Consider the following 24,130-nt stretch of genomic DNA (forward strand, 5'->3'; position numbering starts at 1 on the left):
GTTGGAGAGTATGAAAAGTCCACACAGGCACCACCAGAAGTCAACTTGAATCCTTGAAGGCATGAGGCAATGGCAATTCCTTCTGTACCATGTCTTGTTCTATAACAGTTGACTGATCAATCAGGTTAACAGTAAGTGTCTCAGTTGCTGTACTGCTTGTGATGAGTTGGCACCGTACACCTGTCTTCATTTTCTCTATGTTGACTGCTCAAATGTTATAGAATGATTTCTAGTTGGCTGAGTCTGTGATATGTTATCCTTTTACCTTGCTGACATTAATCACCAATACAGGTTGATTAATAGGGTATTGTTGTTTCAGTCTGTTAATATCATCATTAGCAAACATTTAAACCATAGGCAGGGCCTATGAATATTATACATTGTCTTTATATCATGTTACATGTTGTATAGCCTCAATTTTTAAGAATTATGTATGTTAATCCTTTCACAGGATTATACTTGGGAAGATCATGGGTACTCCCTTGTGAACCGACTTTACCCGGATGTTGGCCAGTTATTGGATGAAAAGTTTCAGAAAGCTTATAACCTGACTTACAACACTATGGCAATGCATAAAAATGTTGATACCTCAATGCTCAGAAGAGCCATTTGGAACTACATCCATTGTATGTTTGGAATAAGGTCAGTTTACTTTAAAAAAAATAAGTACCTAATTCTGAAGTATAGTTTTTTTTATGTATGTATATTCATATAATTTGATTTCTGACAGGTATGATGACTATGACTATGATGAAATTAATCAGCTTTTGGATCAGAACTGTAAGGTTTATATAAAAACTGTGGTTTGCTCACCATCAAAGACCACAAAAAGAATGTATGACAGCTTCTGGAGACAATTCAAACACTCTGAGAAGGTATGAAAATTTTTCGCTGAAGTGAAAATTCAGAATTTGTTTTAAAATCTACTGGGTATTTACTTTTCATTCACACATTGGCTTGTGGTATAGTCTTTTCCAATGTAGTGTTTCCGTCTATATAGTGCCTCAGTGTTGAGAAGAGCTCTAACTGCAATTGTCCTGTATTTTAATGTCAAACATAATATTTCTCATATCTTTGGAATTTATAGGATATTCTAATATACTTCAATGCTGATGTTTCCAGTTCATTTCCTATAAAGCAGAAACAACAAAATGGTATTTGTTAGCTTTACTTCTTACAGAAGTTTTAAACCACACTCCATTTGGAGGTGATAATGGTACATAGCACCCGTTGCAAATTTGTTTAACCATGGGCACATTGTAAGTAAATGAAATATGAAAAATCCAGTTATTATAATGCCTAGACAAATAATGGCGTCAATGCTAAGTGAACAGGAAGTTTTCATGTGGAGACGTGTTAACTTGGGGTTGCTTCCTTAGGGTTAGGGATGAAGAATTTCTCCTGGTGTCTTCACTACAGTTTCTTGTGCCATGGAGTATGTGTTAACTAAGGGTTGCTGCCTTAGGTTAGGGATGAGAAATTTCTCCTGGTGTCTTCACTACAGTTTCTTGTGCCATGGAGTATGTGTTAACTTGGGGTTGCTTCCTTAGGGTTAGGGATGAAGAATTTCTCCTGGTGTCTTCACTACAGTTTCTTGTGCCATGGAGTATGTGTTAACTTGGGGTTGCTTCCTTAGGGTTAGGGATGAAGAATTTCTCCTGGTGTCTTCACTACAGTTTCTTGTGCCATGGAGTATGTGTTAACTAAGGGTTGCTGCCTTAGGTTAGGGATGAGAAATTTCTCCTGGTGTCTTCACTACAGTTTCTTGTGCCATGGAGTATGTGTTAACTTGGGGTTGCTTCCTTAGGGTTAGGGATGAAGAATTTCTCCTGGTGTCTTCACTACAGTTTCTTGTGCCATGGAGTATGTGTTAACTTGGGGTTGCTTCCTTAGGGTTAGGGATGAAGAATTTCTCCTGGTGTCTTCACTACAGTTTCTTGTGCCATGGAGTATGTGTTAACTAAGGGTTGCTGCCTTAGGTTAGGGATGAGAAATTTCTCCTGGTGTCTTCACTACAGTTTCTTGTGCCATGGAGTATGTGTTAACTAAAGGTTGCTGCCTTAGGTTAGGGATGAAGAATTTCTCCTGGTGTCTTCACTACAGTTTCTTGTGCCATGGAGTATGTGTTAACTTGGGGTTGCTTCCTTAGGGTTAGGGATGAGAAATTTCTCCTGGTGTCTTCACTACAGTTTCTTGTGCCATGGAGTATGTGTTAACTAAAGGTTGCTGCCTTAGGTTAGGGATGAGAAATTTCTCCTGGTGTCTTCACTACAGTTTCTTGTGCCATGGAGTATGTGTTAACTTGGGGTTGCTTCCTTAGGGTTAGGGATGAGAAATTTCTCCTGGTGTCTTCACTACAGTTTCTTGTGCCATGGAGTATGTGTTAACTTGGGGTTGCTGCCTTAGGGTTAGGGATGAGAAATTTCTCCTGGTGTCTTCACTACAGTTTCTTGTGCCATGGAGTATGTGTTAACTAAGGGTTGCTTCCTTAGGGTTAGGGATGAGAAATTTCTCCTGGTGTCTTCACTACAGTTTCTTGTGCCATGGAGTATGTGTTAACTTGGGGTTGCTTCCTTAGGGTTAGGGATGAGAAATTTCTCCTGGTGTCTTCACTACAGTTTCTTGTGCCATGGAGTATGTGTTAACTTGGGGTTGCTTCCTTAGGGTTAGGGATGAGAAATTTCTCCTGGTGTCTTCACTACAGTTTCTTGTGCCATGGAGTATGTGTTAACTTGGGGTTGCTTCCTTAGGGTTAGGGATGAGAAATTTCTCCTGGTGTCTTCACTACAGTTTCTTGTGCCATGGAGTATGTGTTAACTTGGGGTTGCTTCCTTAGGGTTAGGGATGAGAAATTTCTCCTGGTGTCTTCACTACAGTTTCTTGTGCCATGGAGTATGTGTTAACTTGGGGTTGCTTCCTTAGGGTTAGGGATGAGAAATTTCTCCTGGTGTCTTCACTACAGTTTCTTGTGCCATGGAGTATGTGTTAACTTGGGGTTGCTTCCTTAGGGTTAGGGATGAGAAATTTCTCCTGGTGTCTTCACTACAGTTTCTTGTGCCATGGAGTATGTGTTAACTAAAGGTTGCTGCCTTAGGTTAGGGATGAAGAATTTCTCCTGGTGTCTTCACTACAGTTTCTTGTGCCATGGAGTATGTGTTAACTAAGGGTTGCTGCCTTAGGGTTAGGGATGAGAAATTTCTCCTGGTGTCTTCACTACAGTTTCTTGTGCCATGGAGTATGTGTTAACTTGGGGTTGCTTCCTTAGGGTTAGGGATGAGAAATTTCTCCTGGTGTCTTCACTACAGTTTCTTGTGCCATGGAGTATGTGTTAACTTGGGGTTGCTGCCTTAGGTTAGGGATGAAGAATTTCTCCTGGTGTCTTCACTACAGTTTCTTGTGCCATGGAGTATGTGTTAACTAAGGGTTGCTGCCTTAGGTTAGGGATGAGAAATTTCTCCTGGTGTCTTCACTACAGTTTCTTGTGCCATGGAGTATGTGTTAACTAAGGGTTGCTGCCTTAGGTTAGGGATGAGTAATCTGTCCTGGTGACTTTACTCCACTTTTTTTTTGTGCCATTTTTCCTGTTTAAAATGCACTTGTATCTATGTTTAGTTGGAACTGAGTTGTTCTTTAACTTGATGCCATTGAACAGCATGAAGCTTGTAAAAGCTAATTAATTAACTTCTGAAGTGTAGTCCCATTTGTAATGCTTGAGAACTAATGGTATTCTCAAGCTCTGCAAAATTGTTTGTGGGTGTGCAAGAAAAACAGCTGGAGGATAAAGAGGAAGGCAAAACTTTACCAATTCAGTTCAGTTGTTTTCTTAAAACTAGGGAGTTCCTCATCTCCCTAAGGATGTCTTTTGTAATGTTCTGATTTTAAAATTCGTGCTTAGTTTCAGCTAATTATGACTACTTTATTTTTATTTAATTGATTTCAATTCAAATGTAACAAATATCATATAGCTGGTGAATTCTTTTCTTTCCCCCTCATCCCCCACCTCCGAAAAGATTGACGATTTCCTTGTATTGTGGGCCAGATCTTTGCTTTCAACTCCAGTTTGAACAAATACGGGTTTGTAGCTTCTTGGCAGTCATGTGGAGTTCATTATTTGAAATACCACTCGATTGAGCCAACTGAAAGAGTAGCCGGTGTGCATTTTTACCAGCAACTTCAAATATTCCAGATGTAATATTCAATTTCTCATTCTGTTTCCATCCTTTAGATTCATATAAATTTGCTGCTTATGGAAGCTCGTATGCAGGCAGAACTCCTCTATGCTCTGACAGCCCTTACACGACATCTGACATGAAGGTCCTGCCCCTTCATAACCATTAATTGCCAGTAGAAGAAACAGCCAGCTCATTTGAACCAAAGGAAGCTAGTGACCCTCAAGTCCCATTGTGCCGTACATCATGAGAAAAGTGTTGTGTCACGGTGCATTGTGGCTGGTCTTCAACTCAGTGCACAGAAAAGCAATGGAAGCGTGAAGAACCAGTGTGCGTACTATGTATTTGATCGCCCGTGTGTGTTTTGGCAGCAAAATAATTTCTATTACACTGAGTTGCTTGCATCATTAAAAACTGTTCTTTTTAAAATCTAGATGCTATAGGTAACTGGCAGTGAAGTACATTTTTGTATATATTATTGGGTTCTGACAGATTTTGTATCTGGAGCAATTTTGTAGTTGAAAGTTGTTGGTGCTGCTATTCCTGCCAATGGATTGCTGCAATCACCAGTTGTCTAAGCTGAACTAAGGTCATCAAATTGTATACTGCAGCCATCTGAGCCCTATACTGTGACAAACTGCAGTGATGACTTTATTTGCTGGAATTTTGCTGCAACTGTATAAATTGCAGATGTGTTTCTGGAACTTGCATTTCTTCTGTGAAACAGTAATGTGTTTTATTTTCATATTTTGTTTCAGAAATTGGTGACGTAGTGACGAATACAGTTCAGTTTTACCCAGATTGTTGTCTCTCTGAAAGAACACTATTCTTCTGAGTTTCTCTGTCATCTGGGCAAAACATACACACTGCAATGTGTTCTGTATGTAGTTAGTAATGCAGGATATGACTGCTGTAGCTATTACTACCTACAAAAAAAAAAGTTTCATTATTTTTGGCGGTGATGGCGGTAGTAACCATGTCTGGGTGACTGGACAGCAGTGTTTAGATTGTAGCAACAAACTCTCAATTTTTAATGTGATATTTTAACAGCTTACATAATGAGGCTGCAATTGTTTTGTGTTTACTGAAGACCAATACCTGATTTAGAGTTTCAGCATGAAGTCTTTTGTATTTTCTTCAGGCTTTCATCATTTCAATTGTAAAACTAAATATAGTAAATGTTTGAAAATGTAATTATTGACATTGAATTAAAACTGAATTTGTTGGAATATGTCTGCTTCTTTAATACAAAGATACTGTCAATGTTAATATTTAATAGAACCCCATTGACCAAATTATCAGTTAAAATTATGGATTGTGTAAGATTCGGAATCAATATATTTTTTGAAGGAACTTAGGAACTGAAAGGTTGATTGTAGAGATGGTTTAAAAAAACATTAGCAGTAAAGTAAGAGGAATAAACCATTTGGTGTATCAAACCTCTTACACCATTTATCAAGAACATGACTGGTCTTTTAACTCAGCTCCATTTTCCTGCACTATCCATGAACTCAGTGACTGAGCCTCCATTGTCTGTATGAAGAATAGCTTATCATCTCATTCCCAAATGAGGATGCTATCATCCACTCGTGGAGAGTGTTATTTGATATGTACTTTGGTAGTTGGTAGAAAGGAAGCTAGTGTGTTGCTGCAGAATTCCCAGCCTCTACTTGTCTTTGGGACTACAGTGCTTTTGTGGCATTTTCAATCAAGTCTAATCACTATGCTTTTGGTGGATAATTTGGCAATGATAATGGCACGTTGAATGGAGGTAGGTATTCATTGCCTGACACTTCACTGTCACTTCCCATTTACCATTATCAAATGTTACCAGAGCCCGATGCAAGAGCTGCGTCAGTGGAAATATCACCCTTTCGGTGGTAAAACATTTCTCAGTAAAACTAGTTTACTTCAAATGATTAGATTTGTGAAGAGATAATGTAAGGTACCTCTGGTAAAATCATAAATGAATACAAAGGGTGGATTTTTCTGATTAGAATAGCATCTATTTTAGAAATTTACAACCTTCTGATATATTTTTTTTAAAGCCAGTTGGCAGAACCTTCAATGTAGTGAACTCTTCAATTTGCAAGCTGCTTCCTGCAGCTCCACTTTTAGAACAATTTTATATTGCTAAAATTTGTTTAATATGCCTGTAGTGTGAAATTACAGATTTTAGCACCAATGTTGAAAGAGGTGGAGGAGGAATATTTATGTTCTCTGAAAACCTTTTGTTTGCAGAAGGTGAAAGCTGTGGCCATTCAATTCTGATGGCCTTTCGTTTCTGCCTGCTCTGAATTCTGTTGGGCAGCCTGACGCAAGTGGTTTGAAAACTGCCTCTTTTTATTCATGTAACTTGCCTGAGGGCCACTCATTCTTCAATTCTGCATTGAAAACTGGTGGGGTGTTCCTGGGGTTAGTTAGTCCAAGGCCAAATGCAGAAACAGATGGCCTACTAAATGGTATAATTCTGGTAATTACTGGTGTTGAGACACCAGTATTTATATTTCCAATTAGTTTGCAACTGTTAATTGGACATGATTGGTTGGAAACTTCCCTTTTCATAGAAACATAGAAAATAGGTGCAGGAGTAGGCCATTCGGCCCTTCGAGCCTGCACCGCCATTTATTATGATCATGGCTGATCATCCAACTCAGAACCCCGCCCCAGCCTTCCCTCCATACCCCCTGACCCCTGTAGCCACAAGGGCCATATCTAACTCCCTCTTAAACATAGCCAATGAACTGGCCTCAACAGTTTCCTGTGGCAGAGAATTCCACAGATTCACCACTCTCTGTGTGAAGAAGTTTTTCCTAATCTCAGTCCTAAAAGGCTTCCCCTCTATCCTCAAACTGTGACCCCTCATTCTAGACTTCCCCAACATCGGGAACAATCTTCCTGCATCTAGCCTGTCCAATCCCTTTAGGATCTTATACGTCATATGTTAAAAAAAAATTGAGAGACTGGAGATAGACAACTTAACGAGTAGGATATTTTAGGTACCCTCCCTTCCTTATCATTTATGTAATATGTTGGCTGATTAATTCCTAAATTAAATCTCAAAAGAATCTCATAATTACTATGAACTTTTAAACAGGCTGTTCAAATTGTAATAGCTCTGATTTCTTTTTCCAGATCATCTTGTAGTAAGGAAGGAGGCCAATATGCTCATCATATGACCTAAAATGCTTTTTCTGTTAATCAGATTTCCTAGTTTGTGATCCAGGTTACAGCTCTTCAACTGGTCATCCTGATGTATTGGGGGGGGGGGGAGAAGAGTTTCAACCCCCAAATATGCTTTCAACTATTGAGCTCCAGCTACCCCACCATTTATTGTGTGAGAACATTAATAAAGATAAGACCTTTATTAAGGAGGGTTGGGTTAGTAAATTTGCTGACGACACAAAGATAGAGGGTGTTGTGGATAGTGTAGAGGGCTGTCAGAGGTTACAGCGGGACATTGATAGGATGCAGAACTGAGAAATGGCAGATGGAGTTCAACCCAGATAAGTGTGAGGTGGTTCATTTTGGTAGGTCAAATATGATGGCAGAATATAGCATTAATGGCAAGACTCTTGGCAGTGTGGAGGATCAGAGGGATCTTGGGGTCCTAGTCCATAGGACACTCAAAGCTGCTACACGGGTTGACTCTGTGGTTAAGGAGGCATGCGGTGCATTGGCCTTCATCAATCGTGGGATTGAGTTTAAGAGCTGAGAGGTAATGTTGAAGCTATATAGGACCCTGGTCAGACCCCACTTGGAGTACTGTACTCAATTCTGGTCGCCTCACTACAGGAAGGACACGGAAACCACAGAAAGGGTGCAGCAGAGATTTACAAGGATGTTGCCTGGATTGGGAAGCATGTCTTCGAGTATAGGTTGAGTGAACTCGGCCTTTAATCCTTGGAGCAACGGGGATGAGAGGTGACCTGATAGAGGTGTACAAGATAATGAGAGGCATTGATTGTGTGGATAGTCGTTGGCTCCTTCCCAGGGCTGAAATGGCTAGCACAAGAGGGGATAGTTTTAAGGTGCTTGGAAGTAGGTACAGAGGAGATGTCAAGGGTAAGTTTTTTTTAACACAGAGAGTGGTGAGTGTGTGGAATAGAATGCCGGTGGCTGGGGTCTTTTAAGAGACTCCTGGATGGCTACATGAAATAGAAAAGTGGAGGGCTATGGGTAAGCCTAGGTAGTTCTAAGGTAAGGACAAGTTGGTCACAGCTTTGTGGGCCGAAGGGCCTGTAATGTGCTGTAGGTTTTCTATGTTCTACCACAAGTAATAGGAGCAAGAATGGACCATTAGATCCCGTGAGCCTGTTCCAACATTCAATGGGAACATGGTGATGTTCTACTGCAATGCGATTTTCCTGCACTACTTATCCTTTAATTTCTCTAATGTTCAGATATCAATCAATTTGAGTTCTAAAGCAACGTCAGGACATTCACAGTCCTCCATGGCAGAGGGTTCCAAAGACTACTATACAATGAAGAAATTTCTCAAGCCTTGATTTCTTGGTGTCTATATATCAATATTATGTTTATTATTGATTTATAGAACAGTACTGGGCCTTTGGCCCATGATGCTCTGCTGACCCTTTTAACATACTCTAACTCTTACTTTCTATATACACCTCCATTTCTATCATCCATGTGCTGATTTTAAAATTTCTTAAATTCCCCTAATGTATTTGCTCTGCCTCTACCAGCACTCACCATTTACTATATTAAAAAGATTACTTCTGGCATATCCTCCTCTACTTTGCTCCAATCACCTTAAAATTATGCCCCACTAATTAGCCTAGGGAACACATGGAAAACATCTCTGGCTACCCACAAGATGGTGTGTTTGACAGCTCTGGGCCTATACTCACTAGAATTCAGGAGAACAGGGGGTGGAATATCATAGAATCCTATTGAATGTTGAAAGGTGTCAATAGAGTAGATTGGAGAAGATGTTTCCTATGGTGGTTGAGTCTAAGACCAAAGGACAGAGTCTCAGAATAGAGTGGTGTTATTTAGAATGGAAATGAGGAATTTCTTTAGATGGAGATTGGTGAATCTGTGGAATTTGTTGCAGCAGGCAGCCGTGGAGGCTGAGACACTAAGGCAGAGGCTGATAGATTCTTGATTAGTCAGCATGAAGGGATATGTGGCGAAGGCAGGAGATTGGGGCTGAAGGAATTTCATCAACCATGCTGAAATGGCAGAGCAGACTTGATGGGCCAAATAGCCTAATTCTGCTCCTATATCTAAATTGTCTTATACATATCTATCAAAGTTCAAAGTAACTTATTATCAAAGTACACATCTCACCATTTACTGCCCTGAGAGTCATTGAGAACCAAAATAATAAATAAATAATATAACGTGTTTGAAAGTACGTGAGAGTGAGTCTATAGGTTATAGAATCAGTTCAATGTTGGGGTGAGTGAAGTTATGCATTCTGGTTAAGGGAAAATAACCGTTGCTGAATCTGGTGATGCAGGACCTATGGCTCCTATACCTCCTTCCTGATGGCAGCAGCAAGAAGAGAGTATAGCTTGGATGGTAGAGGTCCTTAATGAATGCATCTTTCCTGTGGACACTCCTCCGTGTAGAAGTGCTCACTGGTGGGGAGGGCATTATCTGTGACGGACTGGGCTGTATCCATTACTTCTTGTAGGCTTTTCTGTTCAAGGACATTGGTACTTCCATGCCAGGCTGTGATGCAACCAGTCAGTAAACATTTCCACTGTCCATTTATAAATTTGTCAAAGTTTTAGATGATTTGCTGCATCTTTGCAAACTTCCAAGAAAGTAGAGGCACTGCTATGCCTTTTATGTTATGGCACTTAAATGCTGAATGCAGGATAGATCCTCCAACATGATAATGCTAAGGAATTTAAAGTTACTAACCCTTTCCACACTGATCCCCCCTGAATTTACCTCTCATCCTCTTCCTCTCCAAAGAGTTCAATTTGTCACTCAAGCTTCCCTCGTATTGTATGCTCTCTTATCCAAACAGCATTCTGGTAAATCTCTGCACCATCTCCTCTGCTTCTAAATCCTTCCTATAATGAGGCAACCAGAACTGAACACAATATTCTAAGTGTGCTCTAGCCAGTGTTTTATGGAGTTGCAACATTATCTCATGGCTCTTGAACTCAATTCCCCAACTAATGTTGGCCAACAATAATACGCCTTCTTAACCACCCTATCAACTTGCATGCCTACTTTGAGGAATTTATTTATATGGACCCCAACATCCCTCTGTTCTAACACTCTGTTAAGAATCCTACCAATAACCCTGCATTCTGCCTTCAAATTCGATCTTCTAAAGCGAATTATTTCACACTTTTCTGGAGTAAACTCTATCTGCCACTTCTCAGCCCATCTCTGCATCCTGTCAATGTCCTGTTGCTGTGAACTTCGTTATTTTGCGGCAGCAGTACAGTGCAATACATAAAAATTACTGTAAAATGCAAATGTATAGAGAAATAAATAATGCAAAAAAGAACAAAATGGTGAAGTAAGTGTTCATAGAAGGTTCAGAAATCTGATGGCAGAGGGGAAGAAGCTGTTCCTAAAATATTGAGTGTGTCTTCAAGTTCCTGTACCTCCTCATTGATGGAGTAGAGGGCTTGACCAGGGATGGTGAGGGTCCTTCATGAGGGCACACCAAATCTCTTTAAACTCCTAACAGTATAGAGCTGCTGGTACACTTTCATCATGTGCATTAACATGTTGGGCTCAGGATGGATCTACAGAGATGTCATCCAAGAACTTGAAGCTGTTCACCCTTTCCATTGCTGATCCCTTGATGAGAACTGCTGTGTGTTCTCCTGATTTCCCCTTCCTGAACACCACAATCAATTTCTTGGTCTTACTGATGTTAAACCACCACCAACCCCTCCCCACCATCTTAGATACTGAGGATGGGGAACATCTGCTTTGTACATCTCAAGTCATAAAAATCATGCCTGTTTCGATGAGACAGTCAAGGCATGGAAATAGGCCTTTCTGACTATCAAGCACCTGCTTTTACATTAATCCTACCCTACCTAGTTCTAAATTCTAGTGAATAAGGGCTTAGCACACTTATTTTCTCCAAAATGACTGACTTGTTACCCGATAACCCATGTGGTGAATTTTTACTGTACTCCCACTACAGCAAGTATAATTTTTTTCAGTAAGGAGACCAAAATTACACATTTGCACTTGTAATAAAACATTTTATTCTTGTATTCAAATCAGCAATAAATGTCAACATTCTATTTGCCTTTCTGACTGCCTGCTGGGTTTCAGTGACACATGTATGCCATCAATAATTCCTAGTTTCTCCATTTAAAAACTACACAGAATTTCTGTTTTGCTTTATGCTTCTTCTGTCCAGTGAGAGAGAGGATGAGAGCAGAGGTATGGGAAATCGATAAAATCTACAACAGTCGAGAAGCCACGGTTCATTGTTGAAGAAGATATGACAGAAATGGAAAACTGCAAAAATTTTCTTACTAATTACATATTCTATCTGGTCATCCAACTCCTTCACACTTCAATCTCAAAAATAAAACAATACTCCATCGTTCTATTGTTTCTATCAAAGTGGGCAAAAGCTCACATTTTCCGTTACATTATTTGGCACGGTGGTACAGCTAGATTGACCTACCTCATAGCCTCAGTGACTGCATGCTGTCTGTGTGGAGTTCACACTTGCTCCCGGTAATTCTCGAGTCCTCCAGCTCCCCCCAGCATTTCAACAACAGTAGAGGAGAAGCACCCTCACAATCCAAAGTGCCACCCATCTGGTGAGTTTATTGGCCATTGGCAATTGTGGCAGAATCCAGGGTAAATTGATGTAAATGTAGGGAGAATAGAATGATTAAGGATTAGTGTAAATGGGTGTTTGATGGTTGGTACAGATTTGGTGGGCCAAGGGCATGTTTCTATGCAGTACAATTCTACATTCTGTCTGCCATGTTATTAGCTAGTTATTGATTGATTTGAGATACAGCGTGGAATAGGCTCTTTCAGCCTTTTGAGCCACGCTGCCAGCAATCCCTCAATCACAGGACAATTTACAATAACCAATTAACCTACCAACGGGTATGTCTTTGGACTGCGAGAGGAAACCGGAGCACCTGAGGGAAACCCACGCGGTCATGGGGAGAATGTGCAAACTACCTTACAGGCAGCAGCAGGAACTGAACTGGGATCGCCTGTACTATAAAGCACTGTGCTAACCATTACACTACCATGCCACCTGAGACTGTCCATATTCTTCCAAAGCCCCCCCCCCTGCATCCTCACAATCCAAAGTGCCACCCAGCTTCGTATCATAAGCAAACTTTAAATATATCATATATGACCCCTCATCCAAGTCTTTGCTCTTGAATCTGAACAACTAAGTCCCAGTGCCAATCTCAACAGCATCAATCTTAGGCTCCCAACCCAAAAATGACTCATTTATTCTTACTCTCTGTTTTATGTCTATTAACTATTCTCCAGTATTTTACCCCCAATTCCACAAGTTCTAATTTTGTTTAATACCTCCGTGTGTGGCCCCTAATTGAAGAACTTCTGAAGGTCTAAATGCACCACAGTATTCCCCATTTCCATTCTGTAGTTACGACCTATGAAAACTCAACATGTTACTTAAATGTGAGTCCCTTTTCAAAAGACCCTGATGACTGCCAAATCTACTACTACTTCCACAGTACTCTACTACCTTTACCTTCATAATACAATCTATTTCTACTAGTGAAGTTGAGCTAACTGATTACAAGTTCCATTTCCTCTCTCCTTTTCTTATACAGCAGGACTATATTTACTACTTTCCAATCATTAGGAACCAAGTTTGACACCATGGAAATTTTGATAATGATAAATAAAATGGGTTTTCAGGACCATTGAATGGTTTAATGGTCAACATAGCTGATGTACATATTCTAATTTGTTTAATTAACAGAGATTAAATCCCTCTACTATTGTAATACAATGCAAAGAGTTGTGCAAAAATCCTTTGATTCTATATCTTTCTACTTGATGACTTACTGCATTTACTGCTCTAAGAAGTCTTTATAAAGACATAAATATTCAACTTTTATTCTGTTATCTGCAAAACAAACAGTCAAAATCTTAAACACATTAGAGTACCACAAAAGATTTTGTTTGAGCTCAGTGAGAATTATTTATAATGTACAAAAATATAGTTTTCCGACCTGTACCTTATCTTACACTGTACATTAACATAAGGTAAACCATAATGCAAAGGTCAAATGCCAGCCTCTAGAAACCAGTTTGTTAATTATGAAATATTGCATCAATTAAACAATACTAATTTTAGAGGTCTCAAATGATAGATTTTCAAGATTTTGTGATTGTTGTTGTCCATGAGTAAATTAAACTACCAAGCAAAGTGCAAATGAAGCACTTCTATTTAGATCCGACAGGGATATGATGGCTGATGATGTCAAAATTCAGCAATGAAGGTCCATTGTGACAAATAAAATAAGCATTGTTTTTCACCACAATATATATTTGGAAGAAATCATTGCAAGAGGATCAATTTTGTAGAGGAGAGTATGGTAAAGCTTCTAAGGGACTGTGATGACGCTGAATCCTGTGTAGTAGCTGCTGGGCCACAGGAACAAACTCAGATTCCCAGCAAACTTTGTGATGTTCTATAAGTTGTTCATCTGAAACACTCACGTTTACATCCAAGGCAATTTCTTCATCTAGGAAATGCAAGAAAGAAGATATATACTCTTAGAAAAGGTTGGTAGTTATTTACAGAGAATTTAAAATCTAAATCAAAATTAATATTATATCAGACAATCGACTGGGGAGACAATTATATCGACAATTAACAACTGGAGAAGGAAAGATGCCAAAGGCTCCACTTTCCATGTTAGCAAACATGTCTAACAGTAACAAAGGAATTCTTCAAAGTTTTTTCCTAACTCCAAGGTTTCATGATTTGCAAGTGATCAAGTACCAATTTGAAAAAAAATTAAGCTAAAATGGTAATTTAGTGGCAACCTTAAAAATGTCGTAACAGATTTCTAAATTCAAGATGAGCTTTTTTTCATTTTTATGAGATCTATCTTTATTGGAATTGTTTTCATTCTTTATTGTGCTTAAACATTATTGTCCTATAAGAATAATGCAAACTGCAATTAACTTCAGCAAAGCAACAAACCATATCAGCCTTTCTCAACCTTTTTGCCCTGAAGGAGACCTTGAAATAATTTTCAAGTCTCAGGGAAACCCCTGCATAAAAATTCTTATATCTACAGCTCATGATACATTAGCGTGATCTGTAAGTTGTAGATATAATAATCCAAAAGTAATTGTAACTCTTTTGAGTAGAGAATGAATTTTAGACAAACTTTCTTGAGAAAAAACAGATTGTTAAGCTTAGCTTACCTTCCTTGAAATTAATCTCTTTCTTCTCCTTTCATAAATTTTAAAAACTCATAAGTCAAATAATAAATTTCCGTTAAATAACTGGCTTAAGCCAAAATGGGATTTAATTTTGCTCGGTAGATAAAATTTAAATAAAGATTGTAAATTGATTTTAATCAATGCTATTTACAAAATGAATAGTAAAGTTACTAAAAACCGTAACCCAAAGTAATATGAATGAAAATATAGCCTAAGACATAAATTTATATGAGACTTTGAAAAAACACGTTCTTACTAATTGACATGATCAGGCTCAAATATAGGCCTTGCATGTGAAACCTGTGCTTGTTTTTTTGCTGCACACTCTATTTTGGGTCAAACTTGAGATAAGCATACACAGATTTCTCCTTCAACTGAAATGAGATGATCTCCATCCTTGCTCTTGATGCTTGATAAACAAGAAAAAGCTTGCTCACACATGTAAGAAGTTGAAAACTGCAGCAAAATGTTCATTGTTTTCCTATGAATGGCAGGATGCTCTTCTTTCAATGAAATCTAGAACTTTTTCAGGGACAGGTCAGTAAATCTCATCTTGACTGCATGATCAGACTGCATCTTCCTCTTCTCTCAAACTCAAGTTCTCAGGCTGAACAGAAGATTCAGAGAAAGGGTCCCTCACCCAGTCATACACTTGTATTGAACAAGAGGAAAAATACTGTTCAATTCTGTTCTACGGTTCTTCCAGGTGATTTTCAATAAGATTCGAGACTTTCTGATCCTTCCTCACTCTTAAGCCCAAGCAGCAGTGGGTACATTTCAAGATTTCCTTTTGCAATAGATTCAGTTTCCTTTTAAATCCAAGAATTTTGCCAAAACATTTTCTCCAGAGCCTTGCAGAGACTTGTTCAACTGGTTCACATGATGAAAAATGTCTGCTAAATGTAGCAGGAGGTGGGTGTGCTCTTTGTCCAGGTTTTTAGAGTTTTTTAAACATTCTCAAGTGAACTGGTCTTTGTTTAATAAAGTTAACCATTTTTGTAGCATCATCCAGAACCTTTTTCATTTCATCTCCAAGAGTTTTTGACATCAGCACCTCTCTGTGAAGAAAGCACTGTGTTGTGATAATGTCAGGATTTTCTTTTTTTAACAAGAGAAATTAAACCTCTCATGGACCCAACCATTGATGGGGCACCATCAGTACAGATGCCAACACAGTTCCTCCAAGACAGGCCTTTTGTTTCCAAATATGAAGACATAACATTAAATATATCTTGGCATTTGCTTGTGTCTGGCAGCTCTTTGCGACAGAAAAAAATTTCTTGAATCTCACCATCATTTCCAAATCTTACAAATGCTACAACATGACATTTATTGATGAAATCTGTTGACTCATCAACCTGGATAGAGAAGCTGCTGTTCCTCAGTTCATCACACAAACCTATTTAGCATCATGTAACATGCCATCAATACGTCAACTTAGCGCACTGAGAGTGGCCACTTTCTCGCTTGAACAAAAACAATGGGAGAGCGCCTTCTGGAGTTACTATATGGGGATGTCTGTGCTCTTCTCACACACACAGAGGACGTGCTACGGGCTGCAGTCAGTTTACCAAGGCTGCAAGGGCTTTCAGGTTAACGGTCAGTCTGAAGGAAACAATGATCCTCCATCAGAAGCCTCCTCGTGGTGGTTACAACCCATCTTGGATCACCCTTCACCATGGTTGAGCAGTTCACCTACCTGGGCAGCGTCATCTCCAACGACGTAAGGGACATTGACAATCGGCTCACCAGAGCTAGCAGTGCCTTCGGGTGCCTCCAGAAACGTGTGTGGAAGTGCAACCAGCTGCATCCATCCACAAAAATCCAGGTGTACAGGGTTGCCGTCGTCACAACACTACTATACAAATGGTGATAATAAACCTGATTCTGATTCTGATTCTGAAGTCTATGTCTTGTACCGCAAACAAACTGGGTTGCTCAAGCACCTTCATCGGCCCTGCCTCTGCTCCATCATGGGTATCAGCTGGCAGGATCCAGTCTCCAGCAATGAGGTCCTGAAGAAGGCTCAACTTCCAAGCATTGAAGCCACCTTCCTGCTCAGGCAGCTCTGCTGGCTGGGCTATGTATCTCGCTTGGTCAACTCCAGGTTACTGAAAGCAGTACTATACGGAGAAATCTCTCAGGGCAAGAGAGATCGTGGTGCCCCGCGCAAGAGGTACAAAGACCAACTTAAGCAGCAGCACTCTCAGGCAAATATCGAGGTCAATGAGTGGCAGCAGCTGGCTTGTGACAGAGACCGCTGGAGAAAGCTGATCCATGGCACAGCCAGGAATTCTGAGGAATCCAGAAGAGCAACTGCTGAGGAGAAGAGGAGATGTAGGAAGGATCCCAGCTGTTCCCATGTCCCTACTGTTTCAGAGTACACAGATCCCAAATTGGCCTCTACAGGCACCAAAGATCATGCCGTCACTCCTGAGAACTCTTCTTCCCTCCTGATTTTCGCAAGCGAAGAACCGGCCATCGTCATCATTGAGCGTGAAATCTTTTCAATTTCTTATACTGCATTTTACCCACTATAATTTTACATGCTGGCATTATTAGGTTCTCACCAACTGTGTGAGTATTCCTTTTCTGGGTAATAAATTCTGCTACTGAATAGCTTAATTCCTGTACCATTTTACTGACTTTGATTTTATTAACAAAAGATTTATTCTGTTTGTTTTGAGATTCCATTTAAAATAACCAGCACTTTTATATGCCATATGGCTGCAGTTAAATGTCTTTTCAATTTTGTTGGAGCCATTACTATATTTGTAAGTTGTTTGCTGGCGAGTAGGCACAATGGAATAGGACAACGTGGATCAACCGGTCCATGTAAAATCCATTGATAAGTAGCTTTCATTATAAATACTGACTTTTTCGTGTTCGTTATTGCACTAGTGCAGTGAAATGACTTAGAAGATTGTAATTCAAAAATCACCATATTGGACCATCAGATATGTCTGGGTTAACACAGGGGTTAATAAGATATAAAAATGGGTGAGTTCATTCAATGTTCAGAAACTGCACTTCACGCTCCTCATCATCCTACCATCCTTTTTATGCAATACAGTGCTCACCAACTACCAGCCTACCATCCTCCCCTTTGAGCAATACAGCCCTCACCAATGATCAATATTTCATGTCAAACACTGAGAATGGATTCAACCAGATAAACATGGTGCTACTGCACACTGCCATAGTGGGCTGAGAGAGCTCTATGGAGACTGTTAACGGGGCTGTCGGTCATTACCCACCACTGCGCGAACCAGCATTGCACATTGTGCGAACTTCAAAAGATGATGTGTTTTTTTTTCATGATCTCTCGCGGAACCCCGGTGAAGAAATCCTGATCTAAATAGTTAAAATGCAACCAAAATTAACTACTGTTTCATAATTTACACACCAGAATTTACTTTGATTTCTTATGTATGTATAGTTTTTAGCATATGGCCATTACAGACATGTTGGTAGTGTTTCTTTTAAACTTAGAAAACATTTAGCCATAACGTTTCACTGACAGTAAGTCTCACAAATGTTCATTCTGCAGGAAAATTAGTACCTCCTGTTTAAATTTCAGGGAAAACTGGAACTAGTACCTAGAATAACAACAGCATTCATTCAAAAATAACATTAATTTTGGTAATGTAAATATATTAGTCTTACTCAAATAAATGATTATACACAAAATTTACTTGCAGTCTTTTACAAAGGCCCAATATAGTTTTTCACTTCTGAAATTCAGTTTTATTAACTGCCACAACCCTTCTTACCAAAATGAACCATCTCACATTTGTTCTATTAAATTTTAGACAACCTGGAAGCGATTTTTCTGTTATGTTTCAGTGCACTTCTCCACATCGTTACATTTTCCACTTTTGCATAATCTGCATATAGTGTCCCGTTTTTGAGCTCCAACCATGTATGTGAATGTATAAAAACACCCATTTCTGTGAAAAATCGCTTTATACTTTCTGGTATCCAGGAAAATTTCTTGAATCTTTCGTCACCTTTAAATCCATTCCTACACCACACTCCAATTCTACATACCATTACTTTGTCATGAAAGTCAATTCTACATACCATCGCTTTGTCATGAAAGTCCAATGTGGTGGGTCATGTTAAGGTGAGCAAATTCAGGAATCATTATATTGATTAGAAGGGAACGCTTCAGGACCCTGAGGCACTAGCACTGTACACCTGTTTAAGATAAATGGTTTCATCTCAGCTGGACCACAGCCAGCATCCTTGAGCTGTTTGCTGGTTGGGTTAGGATATATTTGAGCTAAATTCGTAGGGAGATTAGTAAAAGTATGTTGTAGGAAAAAATCAAAGTTCAAAGTAAATTGATTATCAAGGTACATATGTCAACTTATACAACCCTGAGATTTACAGTAAATATAAAGAAACACAACTAAACTAAATTAATGAAAACTGCACGCAAAAATGAACAGTCAACCAATGTGCAAAAGACAACAAATTGTGCAAATACAAAGAAGAAAAAAACAAAATAGTAATACTGTAGTAAATAAATAGAGATCACATGAGTTGTAGAGTTCTTCAAAGTGAGTCAATAGGTTGTGGAATCAGTTCAGTGTTGGGGTGAGTGAAGTTATCCACTCTGGTTCAGGAGCCTGATGGGAGGTAATAACTGTTCTTGAAGCTGGTGGTGTGGAACCTAAAGCTCTTGCTCCTCATTTCTTATGGCAGCAGCAAAAAGAAAGCATAGCCTGGGTGGTGGGGTTCCTTGAAGACGGACGCTGCTTTCCTGTGACAGTGCTCCATGTAGATGTGCTGAAAGGTGGGGAGGGCTTTACCTGTGATGGACTGAGCCATATTTACTACTCTTTGTAGGCATTTCTGTTCATAGGTATTGGTATTTCCATACCAGGCCATGATGCAACCAGTTGGAATACTCTCCACTGTGTGTCAGTAGAGGTTTGCCATATTTTTAGATGATATGCCAAATCTTTGCAAACTTCAAAGAAAGTAGAGCTGGTGCTATATCTTCTTTGTAATGGCGGGAGGAGAAGATGGCGGCGCGACGCAGCTCGCAGCGGCCACTCCGGTGGTGATGTCTGTTATCTGTCAAGTAGGGTGCCATGCACAATCTTGATTTGATGGAGATGGACATGAGAGCACAGAGGAACATCTGGTGAAACTTCTGAAATGCCTGCTTCGCTGCTGCTGCTACTGTGTGGTCCAGAATCTCTGGAGGAGAAGGCCCTGAGTCCTCAGCTTTCCTTGTTGCTCGGCAGCTGGGGCGGGGTCAAGGTGCTTGGCAGAGGATGGTGCTCGGAGGGGCTGGTCGGAGGCTCGAACTTTTCAGACGGTCTCAGCGTCCGCTGTGGTCGGGTGCTTCCAATGGTGCTGCATCGGCAAATTAGTGGCGCTTGGAGGTTCATGGCAGGGAGAGTTTCTCCCTTCTGCTGCCTGCGTGAGATGATGAGTCTATCGGGATTTTGAGACTTTTTTTACCGTGCCCATGGTCTGCTCTTTATCAAATTATGGTAGTGCTTTGCACTGTTGTAGCTATATGTTATAATTATGTGGTTTTGTCAATTTTAGTCTTGGTTTGTCCTGTGTTTTCTTGTGATATCATTCTGGAGGAACATTGTATCATTTTTTAATGCATGCATTTCTAAATGACAATAAACGAGGACTGAGAGTCCTCATAATCTAATCTAATCTAATGGCACTTACATGCTGGTTGCAGGACACATCCTCTGGAATGATATAAAGTTACTGACCCTGTTTACCTCTGATCCCTTGATGTGGACTAGCTCATGGTCCTTTTTATGGTTTCATGAAAGGGTATATCAGAAATGGAAACTCCTCTTAAGTCAGTTTATAATGAGCCTGCTGAGACTACTTAGGCTAGTTCTAATTAGATCTGTCAGTGTTCACTACTGGCTTCTTGGGAAGAAGTGAAAGAATACCCACAAAATCTAGACAGTCAGGCATCACACACACAATGCTGGAGGAACTCAGCAAGCCAGGCAGCATCAATGGAAAAGAGTAAGTAGTTGATGTTTTGGGCCAAGACCCTTCATCAGGACTGGAAAAAGGGATGAGAAGTCAGTTAGAAAGTGGGGGAAGTACAAGGTAGTCCATGATAGGGTAAACCAGGAGAGAGGCAGGGTGAAATAAAGAGCTGGAAGTGGATTGGGGAAAGAGATAAAGGTTTGGAGAAGAGGGAATCTGATGGGAGAGGACAGAAGACCATGGAAGAAAGGGAAGACGGAGGAGGGTGACAGGCAGGTAAGGAGATAAGGTGAGAGAGGGAAACTGGAATGAGGGAATGGGATGAGTGAAGGGGGAAACAATTACCGGAAGTTTGAGAAATCGATGTTCATGCCATCAGGTAGGAGGCTATCCGTACGGAATATAGGGTGTTACTCCTCCAAACGTAGCGTGGCCTCATCGTGGAGGTAGAGGAGGCCATGGACTGACGTCAGAATGGAAGTGGAAAGTGGAATTGAAATGGGTGGCCATTGGAAGATCCTGCTTTTTCTGACTGACAGAGTGTAGGTGCTCGGCGAAGCAGTCTCCCCATCTACAGCGAGTCTCACTGGTATACCGGGTACTACACCAGGAGCACTAGTTCGTCAGGTTGGAGGGCAGTTTAAGATATCAGCTTTGTGTACTTTTATAAATATCATACCGAGTATATGTAAGAAAGCAACAAGAGCCACAACAGGCAAAAATGTTTTTCAATTTGGTACATTTTTTAACTGTACATTTCATACCTAGATATGCGGAAAGGAGTTGCAATAGTTCTCCAGTCTCCTCTTCTCCAAAGCTCATCGCAGCATTGATTACTTTCTCACTATAGTTCCAAAATGTTTTGCAAACCAGACTAGCCAATTGCCAGTCATTAGGCCCAAAGTCTCTTAAGCAGTCAATTAACCTGTAGTCAAGAAAACACAATGTATTAAAACAAGGATGTTGTTGAATGGTTGACACCAATTGCCAGCTTGTTTATAAAATTTGATAATTTGCAGATTTAATCTTGATGTTAGGACTTAGCTCATAAGTAAAGCAGTAAATTAGTTTGCCACCACTGATTATTCATTTTACTGGGATGGAAAACTGAGATATTTCAACTTACTTCTTAATCCCTCCATCCTGTTTTAAAATGGGACGTTTGCTTGCATCAATTGTAAGATTTACAAGTACTCCACAAGCAGCAAAGCAGACATCTTGGTGCTTAGCATCCAGTAGTGTGATCATAAATTGATACACTGAAATGCAAAATAATTTTAGTAAAATATTTATATATTCTTGTAATAATTACTAATATCAAACAGGTAAGAATGTGCTTCCCAACCGTGTAAAACAGTACTGTAAAAGCTTATTCTATCAGCAATCTAGCATTTCCAAAATACTTCACATTCATTGACCTACAATTTCAAAAAAGTCTTTTTCTGAGAATGTGCAGCAGATAATTTACATACTATGATATATCAAATCAGAAGCATTCCGACAATTTTGATGCTTCAAAGAAGTCTCCTTCATTTAAGCTAAGCAACATATCTTTCTGTTCTCTTCTCTCTCAAGTACTTATTCATCCCTTCAATACACTTATACTGTTTGCTTTAACAGCTCTGTATTGCAATGGCAAGTTCCACATTCTAGCCGATCTCTGGAGAGAACAGACGTTTTTAATCTTGTCAATTGTGACATGCAAAGAAATGCCTGATCCAATAGCAGAACCTCAAAGTATAGCTTTTCATTACACAGTCGTTGCACAAATCAAGGTGCTGAAGCACTGATGGGTCTTGAACTCATGACCTATCTCAGAACAAGAGTCCTAGCATCTGTCAAGTTGGCTTTTCAATTAAGTCTATTCTGTACCAGTTAAGTTATATGAATTGGAAACTTCTCTAATCTCAACTAATCTTCCATCTTTATCGGTGATGTTGCTCAATTGGTTACAATTCTGTATTAAAAAAGCTGAGTTGTTATTCCAACTGATTACATATTTATTGAGATGGCTCATTTTAAAAAAATGATCAAAAATGACTTGTAGCTACATTAATTTTACACTTTAAGTACCAAATGTCCGAGATGGTGTCCGAGATGGTGAACAAGAATGGAATGTCCCTCCCCTTACTGTAAGGTGCAAAGTGAATTAAGCTTGGGCATTTCTGACCCTTCTCTGGTGAGAGACTTAAATGAAGGTCATAATGAGATATAAATTGACAGGTGTACAAAGTTGGCTAATTTTAAATGTTAAGAGGATAAAAATGAAGAATTAATAAATGAAGTTGTGGCTAATTTTAAACATATTGTTATTGCATATTAACCCACTATTGCTTGGCATATTGTTGTGCTATCCATCAGCTGGCATGCTTGATTCAGACTTTCAACAGTTATTCAAGGTTATTTAATGTAATTTCCAGTACACAAGTGTAAAAGAAAACAAAATAATTGTTTCTTTAAATCCAATGCAGCACAAAAAAACACAATAAGGTAATGGACATAATAATAAAAAAACATAATAAATATAAATACATAAGACAGCCTATATGCATAGATTGACTATATGTCCATAAAGTGACGCTTGGCATACGAGTGTCTGTACATAAGGTGACTGACAGGAAGGTAGTTCTAGCACAGATGCTATGTAGCCTCCTCCCTGACGGGAGTGGGACAAACAATCCATGAGCAAGGTAGGTGAAATCCTTCTTGATGTTACCCTGCCCTTTTCTGAAACCTTTCTGCGTGGCAGGTAGGCTGGTACCAGGTTTAACTCCCGTTGAAGAGTCTTCCTGTGGAGATTTTGCTGAGCTTCCCTGTTGTGTAGGTTGTGTTCTGGGACCGTCAGAGGTTGTCCACTCCCAGTGGTTTGAACTGCTTGCAGTTTCTACTGCTATACCACCGATATTAAGAGTGGTGTGAGTGGTGCTAGTTTTCCTGAAGTTGATACCCATCTCCTTTGTCTTGTTAACATTGTAGAAGAGGGTTTTCTTTGGCACCAGGCCTTGAGATCTTCCACCTCCTTTCTGTAGCCTGTCAGTGATGAGCCCCACCATTGTCATATTATCCACAAGCACGACAATGTGATTCAGCATACAGGAGGGAGTTTAAAAACTTGACTGAGTGGTGTAACAACAACAGGCTCTCACTCAATGTCATTAAAACCAAGGAACTGATTGTAGACCTCAGGAGAGTGAAACTAGAAGTCCATACCCAGTAATTATTGGAGGATCAGAAGAGGGAGGGTCAGCAAATTTAAATTCCTGGGTGTCACTACCTCCGAGGACCAGTCCTAGATCCATCATATAAATATTTTTGTGAAGAACACATGATAACACCTCTACTTTGTTCAGAGTCTGCGGAGGTTTGACCATATAATTGACAACCTTGGCAAGCTTCTATCGATGTGTGATGGAAAGTGTGCTGGCTGGCTGCATTATGGCCTGGTATGGGAACACAAGTCTTTGAGTATAAAATCCTGCAAAAAGTAGTGGATTCAGCCCAGTACATGACGGTAAAACCCTCCCAACCATTGAGCACATCTTCATGAAACATTG

At 39.7% G+C, this 24,130-nt stretch overlaps 2 protein-coding genes across 6 annotated transcripts in view; one reads left to right on the forward strand and one right to left on the reverse strand.

The window, feature by feature from the left end:
• The window catches only part of sesn1 (sestrin 1), a 97,419-nt gene extending 92,011 nt beyond the window's left edge, over positions 1 to 5,408 (forward strand). For 2 of the 3 annotated variants that reach the window (XM_063040785.1, XM_063040786.1), the window contains exons 8-10: positions 452 to 642; positions 731 to 875; positions 4,226 to 5,408. In XM_063040785.1, the coding sequence (XP_062896855.1) occupies positions 452 to 642; positions 731 to 875; positions 4,226 to 4,312 (423 nt within the window). In that variant the 3' untranslated portion in view covers positions 4,313 to 5,408. The remainder of the gene's footprint in view (positions 1 to 451; positions 643 to 730; positions 876 to 4,225) is intronic. The other variant, XM_063040787.1, reaches the window with a different exon arrangement.
• A 5,976-nt stretch (positions 5,409 to 11,384) lies between these two features.
• Positions 11,385 to 24,130, reverse strand: part of armc2 (armadillo repeat containing 2) — a 139,382-nt gene continuing 126,636 nt past the window's right edge. For all 3 annotated transcript variants that reach the window (XM_063040798.1, XM_063040797.1, XM_063040799.1), the window contains exons 16-18: positions 21,703 to 21,835; positions 21,341 to 21,501; positions 11,385 to 13,882 (exon numbers count right to left, since the gene is read on the reverse strand). In XM_063040798.1, coding sequence (XP_062896868.1) covers positions 13,710 to 13,882; positions 21,341 to 21,501; positions 21,703 to 21,835 — 467 coding nt within the window. In that variant the 3' untranslated portion in view covers positions 11,385 to 13,709. The remainder of the gene's footprint in view (positions 13,883 to 21,340; positions 21,502 to 21,702; positions 21,836 to 24,130) is intronic.

This window comes from Mobula hypostoma, chromosome 2 (genome assembly GCF_963921235.1).
Source record: "Mobula hypostoma chromosome 2, sMobHyp1.1, whole genome shotgun sequence".
NCBI lineage: Eukaryota > Metazoa > Chordata > Chondrichthyes > Myliobatiformes > Myliobatidae > Mobula > Mobula hypostoma.